At 42.6% G+C, this 24,335-nt stretch overlaps 1 protein-coding gene across 5 annotated transcripts in view; it reads left to right on the forward strand.

Annotated features, from left to right (window-relative positions):
- PDE3A (phosphodiesterase 3A) overlaps positions 1–24,335 on the forward strand; it is a 343,124-nt gene that overhangs the window by 90,938 nt on the left and 227,851 nt on the right. Inside the window, exon 1 of one of the 5 annotated variants that reach the window (XM_058189743.1) lies at positions 6,938–7,197. The exons of 3 other annotated variants lie outside the window; for them this stretch is intronic. In XM_058189743.1, coding sequence (XP_058045726.1) covers positions 7,120–7,197 — 78 coding nt within the window. In that variant the 5' untranslated portion in view covers positions 6,938–7,119. Of the gene's footprint in view, positions 1–6,937; positions 7,198–24,335 lie in introns of those variants that run through there. One more of the 5 variants, XM_058189744.1, reaches the window with a different exon arrangement.

The raw sequence follows: 24,335 nt of genomic DNA on the forward strand, positions 1-24,335 counted from the left end.
TTGTCCGAATTGCAATAATAAGTCAAGGACTCTCTGTAGAACTATTTTCCAGCTTAGAGATTTTCTCCTAATGAGCTGCGGAGTGGGCCAGGGATAGTTGATACAGTGGATCTGCCTGGAGACGGAGTCATAATTTTGATGGCCATGCCTCCATATGCCTCCATCGACCCCAGTTTTTCGACTCAGTCGTTCTGTCGAGACATACCAGCAGATTCTCTTCACCAATCTATTCCTGAACATTTGGATTTGATTCAGGTCTCCTTTATTCTTCTCAGGGGTTTCTCAATGTGCTGGCCACTTCAGATTACTCCTCTACGGGGAGCCTCAAGGAGCTGCGCAGCAGCAAATTCTGGCCGCTGCGCCTGCAGAAGCCGAAAAGCCGCTTTGGCGCGCCTTTTTTTCTGCTCCGTTTGGCACGTGCCAAATTCAAACAGCCACATGGGGACCTGTTGTCATTTTTCAAAATGAGCCTTGCAAAGGATTTTGTGTCTTGGGCCCGTATGCTATAATAATTAAGATGGTATTTCCCGAACTGTGCTCTGTTGGTCTTGCAATTTTGTTCTGCTAGAGCTGAATGGAAAATATCTGGGATGAGGAAGGTAACAATTGACACACAAGTCATCTGGGAATTTGGGTTGAGGGAGGGAGGATTTGGCTATTTTGCCCAGCGGGGACTTAAATGTATATGTCTTTGTATGATTTTGCTTGCATGCTTCAACAGGCTTTCGGTCTAAATGGTGGCCGCCATTTTGATTTCTGATATGCATACCTTGGAGATATTTTTTAGAAAATTAAATGAGGTGGATTTGTCAGCTGGAAGGAAGGAACGTGGACCTTCCTACCATAAAGAGCCTTTATTGTTTTAACTGGAATATTCATCTTTGTATGCAGAGGGAAAGGACACCAACCATTAATAATATTTCGAGCACAGAGACAATTCTGCAGTAGGCAAGTGGATTGGCAAGTGGCATTTTACAGCAGTTGTGATTTGCTCTTTGCTTTATTAGAATATTCCTCTCTCCAGAAAATGACAGAGCTTAGATTCAACACCAAACATTTTAATTATAGCCAACCCAGTTGGCTTAGCATGCCATGAATATAAGAGTCCGACTAAATTTCTCACCCTCAGCTGAAAAAGATTGTTAATGATTTCTGGAATCCCCTAAATCAAGACTATCTCAATATGGTACGACAAGTGGGTGGAAGGCTTCTTCCCTTTTTGTGTGTGATGAGCCTTAATGTTGCAACAGAAATCAAGTATAGAAACCCAACTTGACTCTCTACCAGGCACAAGGAATTTTTCAGAACTTTCCTAATTTGAAACGGATTCATGATCCGTGGAAGCAAAAGCGCTCATCCCGTAAAAGAAATGCGGTAGGAAGTTAAGACACAACAGTCCTTTACATCCAGAAGTGAAGTGATCCTTGCAAGTCAAGTCCTATAATTCTAAAAACATTTTTTTCAGTATAAAAACCTCAGTTTGTTTGTGCTTGGATATATACATTCTTTCATTACAGTTAAAATTCAATATGTTCCCTGTTTGAATATATTTCAATATATGGATTTAGATCTTGGGCTAGTTCAGGTGTCTGCAAACTTGGCTCTTTTAAGACTTGTGGACTTCAACTCCCAGAGTTCCTCAGCCAAGTTTGCAGACCCCTGGGCTAGGACTATGGAACAAGTTCAAGTCTACTCCCACCATGGAAGCTCGCCAGGTGGCTCAGTCAGTCTTTATCCAAACTACCTACTGCAAGAAAGATCTTGAGCTCCTTCAGGAAACATGGGATACGAATCTAACAAATAACAATAATATTATCAGTTAGAATAGAATAGAATAGGATTTTATTGGCCAAGTGTGATTGGACACACAAGGAATTTGTCTTGGTGCATATGCTCTCAGTGTACATAAAAGAAAAGATACGTTCATCAAGGTACAACATTTACAACACAATTGATGATCAATATATCAATATTAGTTATATTATAATAATAGTTATAATTATTATATTATAATATTAGTTATTATAATATTAGTTATATTATAATAATAGTTCTCGGTACAGGTGAGGCTTCACCTGTTGACTTGCATTTTCATGCATGGAAAGGTAGAGTACTGCATCCAGACAGTATAGATGAAGTACACACCTAGAGCACTGCATCCAGTTTTGGTCACCACACTATAAAAAAGATGTTGAGACTCTAGAAAGAATGCAGAGGAGAGCAACCAAGATGATAAGGAGACTGGAAGCTAAAACATATGAAGAATGGTTACAGAAACTGGGCATGGCTAGTCTAGTGACGAGAAGGACCAGGGGAGACATGATACCAGTCTTCTAATATTTGAGGGGCTGCCACAGAGAGGAGCGGGCCAAGCTATTTTCCAAAGCATCTGGAGTCCAGACAAGGAATAATGGATGGAAACTGATCAAGGAGAAATTTAACCTGGAAATATGGAGGCATTTTCTGACAGTGAGAACAATCAACTGATGGAACAGAAGTTGCATTTGGAAGTTGTGGAAGTTTCATCACTTGAGGCTTTCAAGAAAAGATTGGACTGCTATTTGTCAGAAATGGTGTAGGGTCTCCTGCTTGAGCAGGGGGGTGGTTTGGATTAGGTGACCTACAAGGTCCCTTCCAACTCTGTTAAATCATTTTAAACTGAATTCTTGCAGCTTATGCAAATAGCTAACATTTCAGAGCTAGTATACAACCATATTAATTTCCTGTAGTTCAGAGACAACTTCATAAGAAGAAGGAAGACAATGTTCTGAAAATGAACTTGCAAGATGGGACAAAAGTCCCCAGTGAGCTTTTTTTCTGAGTCTTGGTCTGCACAGACAACCTAAATATTCCTCTGCAGGGAGAAAGAGCAAGCTGCAACTCAGTTATGATAGTGGACACGTTAAAAGGATGGAGAAAGAAGAAGTTGAAGCTTCTTCCTTCTTAACCTAAATTTCTGCTTGGAGATCTTTGTCAGAGAGAGAGAGAGAGAAAAAAAGAAAGAAAGAAAGACCAGAAACAGGGTTAAAAATGTACCCTGGGCCTCCTTGACGTAGCAAAACTGTACACACTCGTCACTGTAATCTTTTGCTTCCTCATCGGCAGCATCTTCACACAGCACATGAGGGAAACCACAACCACATCCTGCCTCTGTGTCCTCCTTGTGTCATACACTCTTTGACAGATGGTGCCACAGAGATACAGGAGAAGGCTCGGACGGAGATCTGTGTTCGAAAGCCAGAGTGTGATTTGCAGCTTTTGTGAGCGTACCGACGGCATCTGGCTCGGTTGTGCTCAAGGATTTCAGTTGCCCGACAGTTGGAAGCAGATGTTCCCCAAAACGACCACAGCCGGAAAGGACCCAGACAATAAATTTTGCAATAAGATTTCTCGGCGCGCGATTCAGATCCTTGGATTGGGCCAATCCGTGCCAATAGTTGGTTCTGCTATTCATGGTTTTGTAGGACCTCTTGCGAGTTTTTGTGCCCAACCAGGTGTAGGGGTTATAGAGTCGTACTCTGGGACAGCAAGGTATTATTTTATTAAATAAATAAATAGTTATAGAAATAACTATATAACTAGAGAAATAGAACTAAATTGTTTATTTCCGTTGGCAGCCGCTAAAAGTTATTTTAAAAGTATTTGGTGTTTTTATAGTTCACAAAGGAAGGAGCTGATGAATGTCACCCCATTTTTCCGGGCAAATATTTATAGGTAGTCCTCGACTTACTACCCTTCATTTAGTGACTGTTTGAAATTGAAAAAAAGTGACCAGTGACCATTTTTCAAACTTACAAACAAACCGTTGCATCATCGCCATGGTCACATCATCAAAATTTGGATGCTTGGCAGCTGGTTCATATTTATGATGGTTGCAACCTCAGGGTCACGTGATCCTCTTTTTGCGACCTTCCGGCCAAGCCAGTCGGAAAACCAGGTGCACTTAACAACCGGGTTACTAACTTAACAACTGCAGTGATTCGCTTAAGAACTGTGGCAAGAAAGGTTGTAAAATGGGGCAACACTCACTTAACAACTCTCCCGTTTAGCAACAGAAATTTTGGGTTCGAGCGTGATCGTAAGTTGAGGACTATCTGTATTCTTGGGGTTGGTTTTTTTTTTTTACAGTATTTATTTATTTATTTATTTATTTATTTATTTATTTAATTAATTAATTAATTAATTAATTAATTAAACTTTTATACCGCCCTTCTCCCGAAGGACTCAGGGTGGTGTACAGCCTACATTAAAACAATATACATACTAAAATAACAGTTAAAAAACTTATTCAATAAAGGCCGAAATTAAAACCGTCCAATTGACCATATAAAATACCCAATAAAATATTAAAATTTAAAAATTTAAAAATCAGGCCAGTCCCGCTTGGATAAATAAATAAGTTTTCAGTTCCCGGCGGAAGGTCCGAAGGTCGGGTAATTGGCGTAAACCGGGGGAAGTTCGTTCCAGAGAGTAGGTGCTCCCACAGAGAAGGCCCTTCCCCTGGGGGCCGCCAGCTGACACTGCTTGGCGGACGGCACCTTGAGAAGTCCCTCTCTGTGAGAGCGCACGGGTCGGTGGGAGGCATGTGGTAACAGCAGGTGGTCCCGGGCCCTAAGTACCCTAAGTACTTAGGGTACCCTAAGTACCCGGGCCCTAAGCCATGGAGCGCTTTAAAGGTGGTAACCAAAACCTTGAAGCGCACCCGGAAGACCACAGGTAGCCACTGCAGACTGCGCAGGAGTGGTGTTACTCCTTTAACTAATAACTAATCTTTATTCAGTTAATAAAGATTAGAGGTGTGAAAGACATGCCTGGTAAAAGGTTTACCAGTCTTTTTTTGTTCTATTTGCATTTCTTCCAATTTATCACGATGGGTCTTCTGTGGGCAGGTATTACAGATTAACAGAGGTGGAAGGGACCTTGCAGGTCATCTAGTCCAACCCCCTGCCCTGGCCACTGGCTCCTAGTTATGACAGCTGGGGTATCCCGGGTGTGTGTGTGTCACGTGATCCCGTTTTGCGACCGTCTGACAAGCAAAGTCAATGGGGAAACCAGATCCACCTTAACAACCGTGTTACTAACTTAACAACGGCAGTGATTCGCTGAACCGCTGTGGCGGGGAAAAGCCGTAAAACGGGGCAAAATTCACTTGGCAACTGTCTTGCTTAGCGAGGGAAATTTGGGGCTCACTTGTGCGGTTGTACGTTGAGGACTACCTATGTTGCTCAAGTTTGACTCCAATCCAATCGGGTGATCTCCGGAGGCTGCGGAAAAGGATTTGGCCGCTAAAAATTAAACCGCCTGATTCTGAGCTGCATACCTTCCTTTGGTAGCGTTTCCTTTAAAAAGAACCTTCTCTGAATTACCATTCCTTTCACGTGAGCTTCCTTAGGTCAGGTCACAAAACAAGATCAGAAGGGTTAGGACTCCTTGTTTTTTCTGCAGTCTTTGGGGGTGTATGTGTGTCACCTTTTTATTGTTGTGAGGGTTAGCCATTTGTTAGCGCCAAACAATATGAAGATTTTTTTTTTTTAAAAAACAAACCCACAAGTGAATGTTTAACTTTTGATGAATGCTCTATTGTTCTGGGCAAAGTAGCAAGGTGAATGCAGAGCCCCCTTGGAAATTTTTACAGCCTGACATCTTGTTCTAGGACTGTGCTAGGTTTATATAACAACAGCAGTTACAGGAAATACCTTTTGCAGGAGGGAGAAGAAAGGAGAAGGTGTGATTTTCTTGGAGGAATTTTCTTGAATTTAACTCGTTAGTCCTTCAAGGAGATGGCACCTGAGCCAAGGTCCACCCCTGTCAGAACCTGCCACTATCAGAAGTGTGGACTTCCAACTCCCAGAATTCCCCAGGAAGCATGGCTGGGAGTTGAAGTTCACCCATTTTAAAGCTCCCCAAGGTTGGGAAACACGGGACTAGATAATTCCCCCGCTACTCTATGGAAGCAGAAGTTGGACTTTGGAGAAGCAGGAATAGAAGGGCATTTTTACTTTTGCAAACTTCATTAAATTTCAATAAGAAAGCAAGATATGCCAAAGGGGGGGAAAAAATTAAAAAGGGAAAATTCAGAGAGACGGTGATGCAAAAAATAAAAAAGGGGAAAATTAAAAAGAGTAACTTCCAATTTTCCCTGATAGAGTTACAAATATAAAACACATTAACCTGTTGCTTTAGTACACAGCATTTCTATGTTATCAATGTGTGAAATTAGGCATTTTATATAATGCTTAGGAAATCTATAGAAGGCAAAAAACGGAATGTCGAAGTATGAAATGTTTAACATTTCACACATTCCCTAGGCCCGTGATGGCGAACCTATGGTACGTGTGCCACAGGTGGCACGCGTAGCCATATCAATGGGCACCCGAGCTCAGGTCTCACTGGAAGTTGGCAAATGGGCCGTTTCTAGTCTCCAGAGGGTCTCGGGGGGTGGGAGGCTGTTTTCACCCTCCCCAGACTCCTAGAGAGGCGCTGGGGGCTGAGGACAGCAAAAGACAGGCCTTCCGGTCCCACCGGAAGTTGGCAAATGAGCCGTTTCTAACCTCCAGAGGGTCTCTGGGTGTGGGGAAGGCTGTTTTCGCCCTCCCCAGATTCCTAGAAAGGCTCTGGTGTCAGGTGAGAGAGAAAAATGGGCCTACCGGGCCATCACGTGCCAGGACGTGTGTGCATGCACGGGGGCGGGGCACATAGAATTATGGGTGTGGGCATGCGTGACACCCCCCCCGCCCTCCTGGCACACAATGGCAAAAAGGTTAGCCATCACTGCCCTAGGCATTCTATCTAATGTCAGAAGGCAAACCAGCAAAGTATAAAATATTCCCATTAAAATGCCATGCTAGCATTCCTTATTTCAACGAGTAAATCAATACTGGTCTTTTTCTTTTGTGTTTTTTTTTCCCAGTAAGAAAAAATTGCATTTCTTCCAGGGGTGAAATGCTACCACTTCAGACCTGTTCAGCCAAACTGGTAGCGACGGCGGTGGGTGGTTCAGTGAATCTGTAGCGGTGGCAGCACGAGGCTCCGCCCACCTGCCCAGTCATCGTAACTTCCTGGTTTAACCAGGAAGTAACCTGTTTTTTACCCTCTGTGCATGTGCAGAAGGGTCCAAGCATGCATGTGATGTGCAGGTGTGCACGAGTGGAGAGAGCATGCACGCATGGAGCGTGTACTTCCGAACCGGTAGGGAAGGTAAGTAGATTTTGCTCCTGATTTCTTCTTTAATTTTCATACAGGTCTTTTCAGTAAACCCTTTACAGAAAAGACCTGTATGACAATGAAAGAAGAAATGCAAAATAAAGTACAGGATCCACTATCTCACCCTAACCCTTTTCATAACTCTCTTTGCATATTTTGCTTAAATAGTTCTTGTCATTCTGCATAATCCCCAGGTATTATATACAGTGCCTAGGGAAAATATGTAGCATATTAAAATAAACATTTTCTATTTTGCCTAAAAACCTCATGCATTCTATAGATTTCCCAGGCATTCTGTACAATGCCAGCTTTTCACACATTGCCAATAATGTATATAATCCTAAGAAGATCTCATCTTGAAATCCCAAAATTAAAGTTTCTAGTCATCCGGTTTCAAGCAAAAAGCCCAAAAGTGGTTTCCATGTAGAAAGAAAGCTAGACAAAAGTCTTTCCTTTCATCAAAATAGTCAGTTTTGCTATCTCAGGTTAACCCCATTAGTTTCATCACCCATTCTTCTGTTGTGGGAATCTATAGATCTGATATTGTCCCTTTTTGAACTTTGGTGTTGGAGAAGATCCTTGAACATGTCAAGAAAACAAACAAACGCACCCCAGAATCGGTCCAAAGTTGTCACTCGGGACACAAATGGCCAAGTTCAGATTATCCTATTTTGGATACATCAGATCTCTGGATGTCTATGGAGTTTCTCAATCATCCAGGTCATGGTTGTCCCAAAGGTGCTTTTCCAAAAGGCAACTGGACATTATTGGTTTTTTTTTTCTTTGAACATGTTTCGCTTGTCATCCAATAAGTTTCAGAACTGAAGAAGCTTCTTGGATGAGAAGCGAAACTTTTTCAAAGAAAAAAAAAACCAAGAAAGTCCCGTTATCTTTTGGAAAAACCCTTTTGGGACATTACATCTCTTGGAGGAGTCCAGCATGCTGGGGAAGGTGGATGAAAATGTCGTGTCCCACTCCTCCGCTGACGGCCGGGTCAGGGAAATCCGAATCAGGCGTGCCTCTGCAGCTCTGCCAAAGTCCTAGCAAAGTTCTCAAGGCAGGCAGGCAGACCAGAAAGTGACTTCAGCAAGATAAGGTAGACTTTGCCTGACTCAGAGAATGCCAGAAAGCAGATCCTTTATATAGGCCATGGGGTGTGGTTCCATGACTCAGCACTTATCCAGGCCTGCCCCTCCCTTCCTTCTGTTGACGCCGCTTATCAATTCTCCTGAAGCGAGGGTCACTCCAGTCTGCAGCTGTTGGTAATTGACCTTCCTCAGGCTCACATGCTGTGGGGGAGGGGGAGGGGTCTAGTTGCTCTGTTTGCCTGGGCATGGAGCCAGGGCTGGGAGCTGGAGGCGCTTCTTCTTCCTCAGCCTGTCTGGGCATGGAGCCAGGGCTGGGGCCGGGAGGCATGCTAGGACATTCCTCAGCGTTCGGAAGCAGATAAGACGGCCCGGCTGCAGGGAAAGCGAACGAGGCACAACAGAAAAAGAGGAAGAGGACAATCAGCCGCAAGGTGGATAACCTCAAATTTAGTGACGGTAGGTACATCATCAAAAGATGTGAAGGATCAAGTTGGCAACTGATCATCTTGAACAAGGTCTATCTTACGTTAATGCTAAAAATCAACTTCAATTTGATAACATTTAATATTAAAAAAAAAGGTCAGAGGGATTGGGAGGAAAATGAGGAAATATCAGTTGCGTATTTTTTTCCCTCCCAAAAACCTATTTCCGTGGAGAATATCATCAAATCTAGGAGGACTTGTAGCTTTTTTTGTAACTGAGCTTGTTTTTCTGACCAGAACTTTGACAAAATGAAGGAGACAGATAATGATAATTGGCTGACAAATTATAAAAAATATTTAGGGTATGATTGAGAAAACTCAAAAGTGGGAGGCACAGATGAGAAGCGTCAATTCTGCCCTGATGCATTTTCCCCCTTTGGAATCTTAGATTTCTCTTCTCCCCTCCTAAAAAACCCCCAAAAAATTAGAGAGAAGCACATAAACATGAATATCTGGTGATGAATACGTGTAAAACTCCTATTGGATTTTTAAGCAACTTTTTTCTAACATTTCAAATGTAGAATAGAATAGAATAGAATAGAATAGAATTTTTTATTGGCCAAGTGTGATTGGACACACAAGGAATTTGTCTTGGTGCATATGCTCTCAGTGTATATAAAAGAAAAGATACCTTCATCAAGGTACAACACTTACAACACAATTGATGGTCAACATATCAATATAAATCATAAGGATTGCCAGCAACAAAGTTACAGTCATACAGTCATAAGTGGAAAGAGATTGGTGATGGGAACTATGAGAAGATTAATAGTAGTGCAGATTTAGTCAATAGTTTGACAGTGTTGAGGGAATTATTTTTTTAGCAGAGTGATGGCCTTCGGGAAAAAACTGTTCTTGTGTCTAGTTGTTCTGTTGTGCAGTGCTCTATAGCGTCGTTTTGAGGGTAGGAGTTGAAACAGTTTATGTCCTGGATGTGAGGGATCTGTAAATATTTTCATGGCCCTCTTCTTGATTCGTGCAGTATACAGGTCCTCAATGGAAGGCAGGTTGGTTGAGAAATAAAGTAGCATCAAACAGTTCATTAACCCAGAAGTCTCCAACCTTGGCAACTTTAAGGCTTGTGGACTTCAACTCCCAGAATGCCTCAGCCAGCTTTGCTTGAAGTCCACAAGCCTTAAAGTTGCCACGGTTGGAGACCCCTGCACTAACCTATTTAGGTAACCCTCATTTTCCGATTCTATACTTGCCAGATTCTGACCTGGTCTTCTAAAGCCAGGATCACTTGGAAAAGTTGATCAAATGTAGTCTAGCCAATATTACAAGATATGGAGACAATTTTACAATTGGTTAGAGAAGATACTATTAATAAATATATTAATAGTAAACAAAGAATGTTCTTTCTGCGCCAACTCAGTAAGCTCAAACTGCCCAAGGAGCTGCTGATCCAATTCTACAGAGGAATTATTGAGTCTGTCATTTGCACCTCTATAACTGTCTGGTTCGGTTCTGCAACCCAACAAGAAAAACACAGACTTCAGAGGATAATTAGAACTGCAGAAAAAATAATTGCTACCAACCTGCCTTCCATTGAGGACCTGTATACTGCACGAATCAAGAAGAGGGCCGTGAAAATATTTGCAGATCCCTCGCATCCTGGACATAAACTGTTTCAACTCCTACCCTCAAAATGACGCTATAGAGCACTGCACACCAGAACAACTAGACACAAGAACAGTTTTTCCCCGAAGGCCATCACTCTGCTAAACAAATAATTCCCTCAACACTGTCAGACTATTTACTGAATCTGCACTACTATTAATCGTTTCATAGTTCCCATCACCAATCTCTTTCCACTTATGACTGTATGACTATAACTTGTTGCTGGCAATCCTTATGATTTATATTGATATATTGACCATCAATTGTGTTATAAATGTTGTACCTTGATGAACGTATCTTTTCTTTTATGTACACTGAGAGCATATGCACCAAGACAAAATTCCTTTTGTGTCCAATCACACTTGGCCAATAAAATTCTATTCTATTCTATTCTATTCTAACAAGAAAATGTTATAATAAATGAAGTATGGGGAGAATGTTATAATAAAGAAATGGGAAAAATAAAGGAACGATGAAGATGGGCGGAGTAAGATGATGATGAAGACACAATAGAAACATCTAGATGATGCACTGAATGACTGATTATGTATTGTACGTTTGTTTATAAAATAAAAAATTATAAAATAAAAATGGAGTCTAGCCTAGCTCTTCCAACGAAAACATAGATTGGCTTGATCCATACAAAGTGACTGAATTAATCTTTCCTGAGATAGTACGATATATTGAATTGTGAGATAACCAAGAGGAATAGGCTCGCAGACTAGTCTAAGGCACAAAATTAGTAACCCGTTTTAGGGTTCAGGTTACGCAGCATTTCAACTTACAATAGACATAGTTAAATTGCTTGTGTCATTGGAAGCAATAGGACTGACTTTGATCCAAGAGCTGGAAGCACGATGGAGGTGGCAATGCTTGGTGTCTCAAGATTCATTCTCATAATCCTAAATAATCAGTGGCTACATGTAAATGTCAGAACAAATTGTTCTCTCTCTCAAGGAGTCCTTGGTGCTCTCTGAGCTTGGTTGTTTTCTTACAGACGTTTCATTACCCAAACTAGGTAACATCATTGGTGCTCAAATCATTTTCTGTCTTGGTTGATGCCGATTGAGTAGCTTCCCTGGCTTGACTACCAAGATGCTTTGCAGGTGGACCAGCCGAGCTTTGGATCCAGAAAGGAGAGGTTCAGGCCTACAAAGGTTCCACACATGGAAGAGTTTATACAGGTCTATTGGTTGCCAACCGGTTCTCTGTTGGTTAGATCAGGAAACTTGATTTCTCCTGCTCTGCCCTGATAGCTTTGTCTTTCCCGCTAATGGGCAACATTTTGTGTTTGACAGCAAAGGAAATACGTCATTTCTTGTTCTTAATAATCAACACATATCAAATCTAATAATCATGAGCTCTTTCATCAAGGGTGTAATGTTATATGTGTGTCTCTGAGGGAAGGGAAATCAAAGACCATTTCTGCAGGACTGTTCATCATCATCAGAAATGTTTCTCATATCCTGGACTTGCCTATTGCACGAAACCTTAAATGAGTCTTTTGGCTTTTGTGTAGTGTGTTGTGCTTTAAGCGTCAGCAGGATGTCTGCAGAAAGCTGTTGGTGGCATATTCCGGAGACTCACGGGGCATAGCTCAGGGTGATACAGAGTAAACCTCCTTGGGAATTAAAGGTAAAAGTAAAGGTTTCCCCTGTCCAATTGTGTCTTGACTCTAGGAGGTGGTGCTCATTTCTGTTTCTTAGCCGAGGGAGTCGGGGTTGTCTGAAGAGACTTTCCATGGTCATGTGGCCAGCATGATTATATGCTGATGGTCATGGAGCGCTGTTAGCTTTCCATCGAAGTGGTACCTATTTATCTACTTGCATTTGCATGCTTTCAAACTACCAGGTGGGCAGGAGCTGAGGCAAGTAATGGGAGCTCACCCCATCAGATGGTGCTCAGGTGTCGAACCCGGGCTGCCGCTGTTCCAGCTGACTAGCTCGGCATCTCAATTTATATCCATTCTTTTCCTCGGGTCTCAAGGCGAAGCCCATTTGTTTCCCCTTTTGTCCTACAACACCAAGGAATAAAGCAAGTTAAGTGAATCACTGCAGGTGCTAAGTTAGTAATATGGCTGTTAAGTGAACCTATCTCCCCCATTGACACTGCTTGTCAGAAGGTCGCAAAAGTGGATGCTGCCAGCATCATAAATATGAACCAGTTGCCAAACATCTAAATTTTGATCACGTGACCACGGGGATGCTGGCATAATCAGAGGTGTAAAAAAATGGTCACATCACTTTTTTCAGTGCCTGTCGTGTCCCACTCCTCCTCTGATGGCCGGGTCGGGGAAGTCCGTATCAAGCGTGGCTGCAAAGCCTCTGCAGCTTTGCCAAAGTTCTGTCAGAGTTCTCAGGGCAGGCAGGAGACCAGGATGTGACTTCAGCAATCCAAGTTAGACTTTGCCTGACTCAGAGAATGCCAGAAAACAGATCCTTTATATAGGCCATGGGTGTGGCTCCATGACTCAGCACTTATCCAGGCCTGCCCCTCCCTTCCTTTTGCTGACGTCACCTCTCTATTCTCCGGAAGCGAGGATCTCTCCAGCCTCCAGCTGTTAGTAATATTAGCTCATTAATGGCTTCACATTCTTCAGGCTCACATGCTGTGGGGGAGGGGTTTAGTTGCTCCGTTTGTCTGGGCATGGTACCAGGACTGGGGGCTGGAGGCACGTCAGGCCATTTGTCTTGCTCGGCCTGTCCGGGCATGGTGCCAGGGCTGCGGGCTGGAAGCATGCCAGGATATTCTTCCGCACTATCAGCATCCGGCAGGAGATAAGAGGAGCCCGGCTGTGGTGGGGGGAGTGAGCGAGGCACAACAGTGCCCTTATAGCTTTGAACGGTCATTAAATGAACTGTTGTAAGTCGAGGTCTACCTGTACTTGAGATGCGATGCAAGTTCGACGTTTATTTTTGGGAGTTGAAAATCGTGAATCCATTGACCCTGTCTGCTGATCTTAGAAAAAGGACTTGTTAGGGCAGCAGTCCCCCAACATTTCTGCCTCCAGGGACCGGTTTTTGTGGAAGACAATTTTTCCACAGATCGGGGGTGTGGGGGGTGCGGGGGGAAGAAGGGATGCTTTCACAGGCAACTTAGTTGCCACACCTGGACTAATAAAGCTTCACTTGCTCATCCGTTGCTTATGTGGCCCGGTTCCCAACTGGGCAGAGGTCTTTAAACTTGGCAGCTTTAAGACTTGTGGACTTTAACTTCAAACTTGGCAGCTTTAAGACTTGTGGACTTCGAGCTGGCTGGAGAATTCTGGGAGTTGAAGTCCACAAGTCTTAAAGCTGCCAAGCTTGAAGACCTCTGCAACAGGGAGGGCATGGATATTGGGGACCCCTGTTGTAAGGAAGCAGGTGCTGCTTGGCTTCTGTTTTTTGGGGGGAACACACATCTCACCTGGCTTTTTACACAAAGGATTAACGCAAACAAGGTTGCATCTTCTTCCAGTCCTGTCTTTCTTAAAAAAAAGAGAGAGAGGCAAATGGATGCGTTTAAGCTTCTTCTGCGTTCTTCCTCCCTGCCAGCCCGTTTGTGATCCTGTAAATAAAAGAGACTCAAGGAGTGTGAAGTCAGTGCCTGCAAATGCTGCCTTCAAAGGAGCTGGGGGGAAGAAGCCCAAATAAATAATTCAGCCAAAGCAGGGGAGAATTTAAACAACTCACTCCTCACGTCTCAACACAAGAGGAATACTGTAGCTTTCCAGATGTAGCTTTCAGCTGCAGCTACTCTCTCAATTTCTCTCTCTCTCTCTCCCCCTCTTTGTGACGCAAATCCATGCAAGCAACTGGAATCACCAGAGGGCTGATGCATTGAGATCCTCACTTGATTTTGTCCCTGCGCAGACCTGAAACTGGGACAATAAAAAGATTTGGTGGCGTTCCAGAAAGAGATGGAGAGATATTGATGGTGTAAGGCAGGGGTATCCTGGACAACTTTACGACTTGCGGACTTCAACTCCCAGAATTCTCCAGCCAGCCAATTCTGGGACTTAAGACAAGTCCACATGTCTTAAAATTGCCCAGAATGGACAGCCCTGCTGTAAGAGGTCTCAGAAAAACACTTATTTTGCAGTCTCAGAAAGTGGGATGGAAGAAACGGGACAATCTCCTTTCATAGTGTAGGAAGTTAGCACCCACCCCTCTCCTAGAAGAATGAAATATTTTAGGAAATATTAAAAAGGCAGAATATTATATTTCCCTGGATGAGAAATGGAGAAACCTGTTTTAAAGACAAAGCAGCTTCCTGCCTCCCCACACCTTTGTCAATGGCATTAAGGCCTCAGCCAAGCTCACTCATTCCCCCACCTTTGTCAATGGACCATCATCTGCAACACAAAAGGACCCATCTAGCAACAGAAACTCACCACATGGCAAGGCTCAAGCAAGCTTGAGAGACAACTACAAAGTTAGCTAAGACCCCTGGACCACCTGAGAGTTTGACAACCAATCAGGATATATTTCTTATACAGGAACAGGAAACACTAAGGTGGGGCCCTACAGAGAATATAAACTCAGGTACTCAGCATCTTGGCTTTCTCTTCTTTCCTCTTTGGTTCTTCATCCAACACATTGAAGCATGTGATCGCCTTTTCTACTCAGGAACTCAAGCCATGTGATTCCTGCCCACCATTAAACCATCTTTCCAAGCAGTCTCCATGTTTCCGGTGTCTTTTTCCCCTCTTGGAATTGAACCCAGAAGGATATTTCTTCCAATAATAGTCTCTGTTCATATATTCATGGAACAAGGATTGGCCAAGATTGAAGTATTGGATTGTATTTAAGCATTTAAGGTTTTTTTTCTCCACTCTGGAGAATAAGAGTTTTTTGAGGATTACAATACCCAGGAGCCCCAGCCCTTGTGGTCTTTTCTTTGACGTTTTTCTAAAGAATTTGGAGAAAGTGTTTAACTTTCTCTTATCTGTGGTTTGTACAATATTTAGTACACTCAAGTCTGGTTTCTTACTGCACATAAACAGAGTCATGGTTATTCTGAGTTGTGGACATAACTAGAGAGAGGACAGTGATGGAAGAAACTTCAGTTTAAATCCCTGGTTAGCCATGAAACTTACTTTGAATGAATTGCTGCCTCCCAGTATCTCCTAGAGTAGTGATATTATCATTGCCTTGAATTAAAGCGAGATTGCAATGCAGATAAATCAGTAAAATAGGTGTATCTGGTTAGCTGCTATCAGGGGTGAGATTCAGCCAGTTCAGACTGGTTCGAGCGAACCGGTGGTTCCAAAGATCAGCTAGTCCCGCCTACCCACCCACCCACCCGCCCCCACCCTATCCTGTGCTGATTTCCACACCTCCGCTGTTCTACTTACCGGGGCTACCTTAGAAGGTAAGCAGCTGAGCTTCAAATTGCTGTATTTTGAACGCTGCGCACAAGTGCGTTAGGCGCGCATGCATGTGAAGCGAACCGGTTGGTTAAACCGGTTGCATCCCACCACTGGCCACTGTGATAACCAGAAGCCTGGGCTAGGTTGGCAATTTATATCCATTTATATCTGGATTTATTTATGACGACATACAGTTACGTTCCACTTTGGTCCTGAAGATCATGATCAGGAGGGTGGCCTGAATACAAAGGGGATCAGAGTTTGCCTTCACAAAGGAAAGATTTTGCAAAAATTAAAATGGTTTGTGTTCTCCTTCCTCCTTTTCTCCCCCTTCCCCGGAGGCCTCTGTGTTATTAGCGTGCTGTTCCTTCTTCTTTCAGCCGACTTCTGTTTTGACATGTGAGTAGGAGAGAAAGAAAAGAAAGTATACTTTTAGAAAGCTCCCCGGTTTTATGAGGCTGGACTTAAGAACGTGCACTTTAGATTCAGGTTTATTGCCTGCGTTAACGGCTCTGATAATTTGAATGAGGCTGCAATAACCATCAATCCTGTTTTTTTTATGGATTGTAGCTAAAATAAGCGTATGGGTGAGGAATGCTCAAATCCCTGGGTTTCTAACACTATGTTATTGGAAAGAAACAAACCAAAGAGAATGGCTGATTCTTCCTTGCAAACAGTGGGGGATTTTTTGGGGGGAGGTACCCAATATATGTGACAGTTTAGTGTCGTGGTTAAGAAGGCATCAGGTTAGAAACCAGAAGACTCTGAGTTCTAATCAGTGGTGAAATTCAATTTTTTTACTACCAGTTCTATGGGCATGGCTTGGTGGGTGTGGTGTGGCTTGGTGGGCATGGCAGGGGAAGGTTACTGCAAAATCTCCATTCCCATCCCACTCCTGGGAGAAGGATATTGCAAAATCTCCATTCCTACCCCACTCTGGGGCCAGCCGGAGGTGGTATTTGCCGGTTCTCTGAACTACTCAAAATTTCCGCTACCAGTTCTCCAGAACCTGCTGGATTTCGTCCCTGGTTCTAATGCCTTCTTGGGCAGGAAGTCAGCTGGGTGACCTTGGACCAGACACTTTCCCTTAGCCCTAGGAAGAAGGCAATGGCAAACCACTTTTTAAAAAGCCTTGCGAAGAATACTACAGGTCTCTAAGATTGGACATGAGTGAATGGAAGAATTTTTTTTAAAAAAAATGTAGTAGTCTTCCTGATACTCTTATAAAAACTTCCTACAAGAGCAGAACCTTCAAACTCTCTGCTGCCATCTAGTGGTAGTCTGGGTGTTTGCATACCAGATCTGCTAGCTCTATACAGGTTGCCCTTGATTTACAACTTCAAAGTTACAACGGTACTGAAAAAAAGTGACTTATGACCATTTTTCAGACTTATGACCGATGCAGCATCCCCATAGTCACGTGAGTCACCTTCAGATGCTTGACAACTGACTCACATTTATGATGGTTGGAATGTCCTTTTGTGACCTTTGCAACAAGCAAAGTCAACGGGGAAACCAAATTCACTTAACAACTGTGTTACTCATTTAAGAACTGCAGTGATTCACTTAGCAAATCGTAAAATGGGGCAAAATTCACTTAACAAATTTATCACTTAGCAACATACACGTTGGGCTCAAATGTGGTTGTAAGTTGAATAGAATAGAATAGAATTTTTATTGGCCAAGTGTGATTGGACACACAAGGAATTTGTCTTGGTGCATATGCTCTCAGTGTACATAAAAGAAAAGATACCTTCATCAAGGTACAACACTTACAACACAAATGATGGTCAATATATCAATATAAATCATAAGGATTGCCAGCAACAAAGTTACAGTCATACAGTCATAAGTGGGAGGAGATTGGTAATGGGAACTATGAGAAGATTAATAGTAGTGCAGATTCAGTAAATAGTTTGACAGTGTTGAGGGAATTATTTGTTTAGCAGAGTGATGGCCTTCGGGAAAAAACTGTTCTTGTGTCTAGTTGTTCTGGTGTGCAGTGCTCTATAGCGTCGTTTTGAGGGTAGGAGTTGAAACAGTTTATGTCCAGGATGCAAGGGGTCTGTAAATATTTTCACGGCCCTCTTCTTGATTCGTGCAGTATACAGGTCCTCAATGGAAGGCAGGTTGATAGCAATTAATTTTTCTAATTATCCTCTGAAGTCTGTGTCTTTCTTGTTGGGTTGCAGAACCGAACCAGACAGTTATAGAGGTGCAAATGACAGACTCAATAATTCCTCTGTAGAACTGAATCAGCAGTTCCTTGGGCAGTTTGAGCTTACTGAGTTGGCGCAGAAAGAACATTCTTTGCTGTCCTTTTTTAATGATGTTTTTGATGTTAGCTGTCCATTTTAGATCTTGCGATATGATAGAACCTAGAAATTTGAAGGTTTCTGCTGTTGATACTGTGTTGTCAAGTATTGTGAGAGGTGGAAATATGGAACGGTTTCTCCTAAAGTCTACCACCATTTCTACGGTTTTGAGTGTGTTCAGTTCCAGATTGTTTTGGTTGCACCACAAGGCTAGTCGTTCGACCTCTCGTCTATATACAGAATACAGCAATAGTAAGTCTAAACCTGCAATAGAAGCTGACCAGCAATACCTGTAATTACTTATACAGGTATATGTATAAGTATATGTATACGTATAAGGTATAAATGTATAATATCAGATACATACACATAGTTCTCTACATATGAATGGCAGACTGAAAAGGAGTTACTTATGACCTTTCTTCAAAGTTACAACTGCTGCACCACCCCTGTGTTCTCATGATTGCATTTCAGACCCTTTGGCCACTGGCTAGCATTTTTTTTTAATTCGAATTTATATCCCGCCCTTTTCCGAAGACTCAGGGCGGCTTACATTGTGTTAAGCAATAGTCTTCATCCTTTTGTATATTATATACAAAGTCAACTTTTATTGCCCCCAACAATCTGGGTCCTCATTTTACCTACCTTATAAAGGATGGAAGGCTGAGTCGACCTTGGGCCTGCTGGGACTTGAACTTGCAGTAATTGCAAGCAGCTGTGTTAATAACAGACAGACTTTGTCCGTTGAGCCACCAGAGGCCCTGAGACCAGTCGCAACGTCCCATTGTCAAGTGATCACATTTTGCAACTTTTTCAGCCAAAAAGCATTCATCGGAGAAGATGGACTTAAAACCACATGATTCCCTTAGCGACAACAGCGACTCACTTAACAGTCCTAAAAATGGTCTGATAAACAACAGGAGAATTATGCTAACGTGGGAGCCAGACCCCCAAATAAACCCAAAAGTTTACTTTGCCCCCAATTTTCATCAACAGCAGTATCACAGACCCCAAAAACCACAGATCCCAAAAGCCACATCACATGCCCTTTCTCCGGTGGTGAAATCTTCCCTGGTTTGACACCGGTTCGCTGCCCGCACATACGCAGTGTGTGCCAAATGCACGCTGTGCGCACATGCGCAGTGCACACTAAATGCACGCTGTGTGTGTGCATGCACAGTATGTGCAAAATGTACGCTGTACATGGAAAAAGGAGGCTTGGGAAGGTAAATAGAACCGCGAGGGTGGGGGGGACAGCTGTGCTGCATGATTTAGATTCACTAGAAAGCAGAATTTCCTGCTTTCTAGCGATTTTAAATTGCGCGGCACAGCTGATTATTGGAAATACTGTTTCGGACCAACCGGTAGCTTTTATCACTACCGGTTCGCCCGATTTGGTGCGAACCAGTAGGATTTCACCAGTGCCTTTCTCTCATGTCTCTCACTGAATAACCCACTGTCTGATAGTTTATAACAGGTGTCAGCTAAATCCCTGAGGACAACCTCCTGTAGGAACTTCTCCCATGGAGATATTTCAGGTAAAAGTCCCCTAGGAAATTAGGATTGCTTCAGAATAACGGAAAGATATATAAAAGCATCTTTTGGAGAACCACCATACCAGCAGGATTGTTCCAACTGCAAAAGAAACTTGAAAACACACAGAGAGAAACAATAATTAAGCCTCTTGAAAATCAAGTAGGAAAACAAGCCATTTTGTGAGGAGCAGAAGACCTCTGACACGATGCCAACCTGATTATGGCATGTTCTTCCCTCAGCCTTTCCCTCTTCTATTTTCTGTCTGCTGTTTTGCCAACTCAAGTGCATTGATGCCTCTGTTGATAGATCAGATGGGGTCAGGTACACTTGGAAAATTAATCCGTAGAATAGAGAAATGATATCAAATGTAAACAGTTCCCCGGCACTGTTTGGAATCGCGCATGAAAACAAAACATAGCAAAGAAAAGAAAAGAAAAGAAAAAAATGCAGATTTTTCCTCTAATGCTGTCATCTGCTTAGGATAATTCAGTCCCAACATTTATGAACGAATGTGGTTTGGAAGGCAGCAGAGATCTTCTGGGAACAGTTGGAATGGTTCATTAGGTGTCAAGTCAAGCCTGATTCCCCTCCCCGCCTTCTTCGTATGACTTCCTCTTGCTATTTGGGTTTTGCGAAGAGACTCCCCAAAAAAAGCATTTTAGCTCCTAGATTTTCTTTGTAGGGTGAAGAATTATTACTGTTTTTTAGTTTTTGGCTCTGGTTATAAAAGCACCGTTATTATCAATAAAAGAGTACATTTATAACTCAGGGTTGAAACAAGGGGTTCTTGGTGCCCCCGATTCTGGTTGTGTGTTTGTTTTTTGCACACATTTCGTTACCCAAACTAGGTGACATCATCAGTGCTTATCACTCTTTGAGACTTGGTTTTGCCAGTGGGAACTCCGAGTGGGATGGAGCCCATCAAATGGCATATTTGACTGGGCGTTGTCGCCAGGAGGGGGGCTGGGTTGTTGTTGTTGTTTTCTATTTATACATATTTTAATTCTATCTTATTCTACTTTTATATTATCTATCTTCCTTTATTTCATCTACATTTCATCTACATTCATCTACATTTTCTTTATTTCATTACATACAGTTTTACCCTGTTCTATTTTCATTATCTTTCCTATTTTCTAACCATTCATACCATCTACACCAGATCTTATAATATTCTATATCCTCTTTTTCTTTGATTTCTTTTGTGAGTTTATCCATCTCTGCACATTCTAGGATTTTCTTAAATAAATCTTCTTCTGTTGGTAGGTTCTCCTTCTTCCAATTTTGTGCGTAAGCTATACGTGCTGTTGTTAATATGTGCAGTATTAAGTATTGTGTATCATTTGTATAGTCTTCTGTTGGAATCCCTAATAAGAATTGTTCTGGCTCTCCCTTTATTGATTCCTTCTAACCAGTTTTTGATTTTGGCCCAGAATTGTTTTGCCACCGGACAGGTCCACCAGAGATAATAATATGTTCCATAGTTACTCTTACACTTCCAACACTTTGGTGAGTTACTAGGGAACATCTTTGCTATTCTAGCTGGCGGGAGATACCATCTGTGAAACATCTTCATCTGGTTTTCCTTGTATGTTGTTGATATTGTCAATTTCATGTTTGTTCTCCACATCTTTTCCCACTTCTCTAGTTGTTGTTGTTGTTTTCTATGTGTGTTTTTGTTTGCAAGCAGCCTAGAATCGCTGTAAGCGAGTAGGCGACCATACACATTCTCTAAATAAATAAATAAACTTGTGGATTTTCTCACCCTGCTGCTCATCAATATGCTGCTTTCTTCACTGATAAATTAAAAAGTGTGACACAGATGGAAGTATCTTGTCAAAAATAAGCTGATATTCTAATTCCAATAGATCCCATTAGACAGTCCAGAATTCCCATCTTACCATTAACTGAAATGTGTAGGAGATGACCAGGTTGAGCCAAAGGAAGGGATTAAACATGTCATCGGCCTCCAGTCCCTTCATGGCCACAAGAAATCTAAGTCCACCCCACCTTGAATTCCATTGACTCTTCTCTTCCACCTATTTCCTTTGACCGTTAGTAGTTCAGATTCTTGTAGAGTGCTTAACCTTGCAATAAACTTTATAGCAGGGGTGAAATCCAGCGGGTTCTGACAGGTTCTGGAGAACTGGTAGCGCAAATTTTGAGCAGTTCAGAGACCTGTAGTGGAAATTTTGAGTAGTTCAGAGAACCGGCAAATACCACCTCTGGCTTGGCCCAGAGTGGGGTGGGAATGGGGATTTTGGAATATCCTTCCCCCAGGAGTGGGGAGGGAATGGGGATTTTGCAGTATCCTTCTCCTGGAGTGGAGTGGGAATGGAGATTTTGCAGTATCCTTCCCCTGGAGTGGGGTGGGAATGGGGATTTTGCAGTATCCTTCCCTTGCCATGCCCACCTAGCCACACCCACCGTCACACCACGCCCACCAAGCCATGCCCACACAACCGGTAGTAAAAAAAAATGGATTTCATCACTGCTTTATACCCATTTGAGCTGCCCTGATCTCCACAACCCTTAAATTTTCATTAGTGGTGCGAAGTTGATGGCTGAATGGGATGAACTAACCTATATTATTTTCCCACACCATAATTTTGGTCCTTTTTGCTGCATTTCCGTAATGTGTTAAAAGCTCACCTACCTTTCTCCTGCCTGCCCACCTGCCCGCCGTTCTACTACTCAGAAAAGATTTGGAGCAGAGTGAAAGGGAGGGAGAGAGCTTGTTCTTTAACACCCTTTTCCAGTATACCAGGAAGTGTTAATTTGAAACCATCCATTAAAAAAAAAAGGATTTAACTGTGTTCACTGTTCTTTGCAACTACGTCAAACACAGTGTGTGAGGGGAGAATGGCAAGCTATCAATTTTTCGACTGTTTTACATTAGGACCAGTAAAGGTTGCTCTGAAAGATTATTTGCTTCTCCCAGTCTTTAAATACATGAAGTTAAACATGCGTTTCTTTGTAATCTAACAAAGGACTTTGTTGGACCACGTTCATATCTGGGTAAGTAAACACCTCCATTTGAGGAGGGAGGAAGAAATTGTTTGTTGTTGTTCTCCCAATGATTGATATCGAACATGTAAGCAGAATCAGACTTGACTATCGGAGTTGACAAGGAAAATCTTGGGTTAGAGGCTAGATTAAATTTTAGGGTTAGATGAAAGAAATAAAACTTTTTCTCTTTGCAACAGGGCATTCAAAGCATGACCTAGTTACGTATTTCTTGTTCTGCTAATTCATGCAAAACATAGCGCTGGGGGTGGGGGGGAGAGAAGAGCTCCCATTTCCTGAAAATAAAGTCGGGAGCTGTCTGCCTCGCCTTGATTTACTCTCAGAAAATGTCCAGAAAACAGGAAAGCAAAGGAATATAGGACTTTAAAATGGTCAAAGGCATAATTATGCATTAAACCAGTGAAATTGACTGAGGTAGCTCAAAACGGCAAGTGAAATTGACTCCTTGAAAAAGAGAGGAAAGATGGTCAAAATGTTGTTATCTATAGAGCAGGGGTCCTCAGCCCTCAGGCCACGACCCAATAACGGGACGTGGCCTGTTCGAAATCGGGCTATGTGAACAGCAGGCCAGCACACACATTTATTTTATTTTATTTTATTTATTTGTCAGTCATATATAAGATAACAGGTAAAAATATAAACATAATTTGGATACATGAAAAGAGTAAGTAAAAAGGAATATTAGGACAGGGACGGTAGGCACGCTGGTGCACTTATGCATGCCCTTTGCAGACCTCTTAGGAATGGGGTGAGGTCAACAATAGACAGTTTAAGCTTAAAGTTTTGGGGGTTTGGGGAAGAAACCACGGAGTCAGGTAGTGCATTCCAGGCTCCACTGTTGCTGGAGTCATATTTTCTGCAATCAAGTTTGGAGCGGTTTACCTTAAGTTTGTATCTGTTGTGTACTTGTGTATTGTTGCCATTGAAGCTGAAGTAGTCATTGACATGTAGGTCATTGTGGTAGATAATTTTATGTACTATGCTTAGGTCAGACTGAAGTCGGTGTAGTTCTAAGTTGTCTAATCCCAAAATTTGGAGTCTTGTGGCATAAGGTATTTTATTACAGGTAGATGAATTGAGCACTCTTCTCGTAAAATATCTCTGGACTCTTTCGATTGTATTAATGTCCGATATAGCTTTGCTGGCTGAGGAACTCTGGGAGTTGAAGTCCACAAGTCTTAAAGTTGCCAAGGTTGGAGACCCCTGCTCTAGTTAGTAGTACAATATTACCAGAGAAGAAGCTACGCAAGATTAGGTTAACAACATGCACACACAGTTCCACTTGCATGAGTAGAACCGCACGTGTGCATCAGCCCGTTGCTTGTGCAGCCTGGTTCCCCTCTCCCCGCAACCCCCAGCCAGGCCACCAAGCCATAAAGGTTACATAAACCTGCTACAGAGGACCAGCCTTTGAATTGGTTTTTAAAATGCTAGTGATGAAGCTACGCGCAGCCAGGGAGGTCAAAGCCATTAAACTTTTAAGAATGGTTACAGATACGATCTGCAGGGAAATTCGGGCACTTCTGCGTTATTGGATTGCAGAATAACTACTGTGACTTCTGTTGTTTCTGCATTGGGCAGATTGGTGGCGCTGTTGTGGGACCATTGCCTCGAGTCCAGGATTATGTATACAGTGTGGCCGAGGGGTTGTAGTAACAACTGAAATTCTTAAGCATCGCAGTTTGCGAACCTTGCTTTGTCCCCCTGGCATTGC

This window comes from Ahaetulla prasina, chromosome 7 (assembly GCF_028640845.1).
Source record: "Ahaetulla prasina isolate Xishuangbanna chromosome 7, ASM2864084v1, whole genome shotgun sequence".
Classification (NCBI taxonomy): domain Eukaryota; kingdom Metazoa; phylum Chordata; class Lepidosauria; order Squamata; family Colubridae; genus Ahaetulla; species Ahaetulla prasina.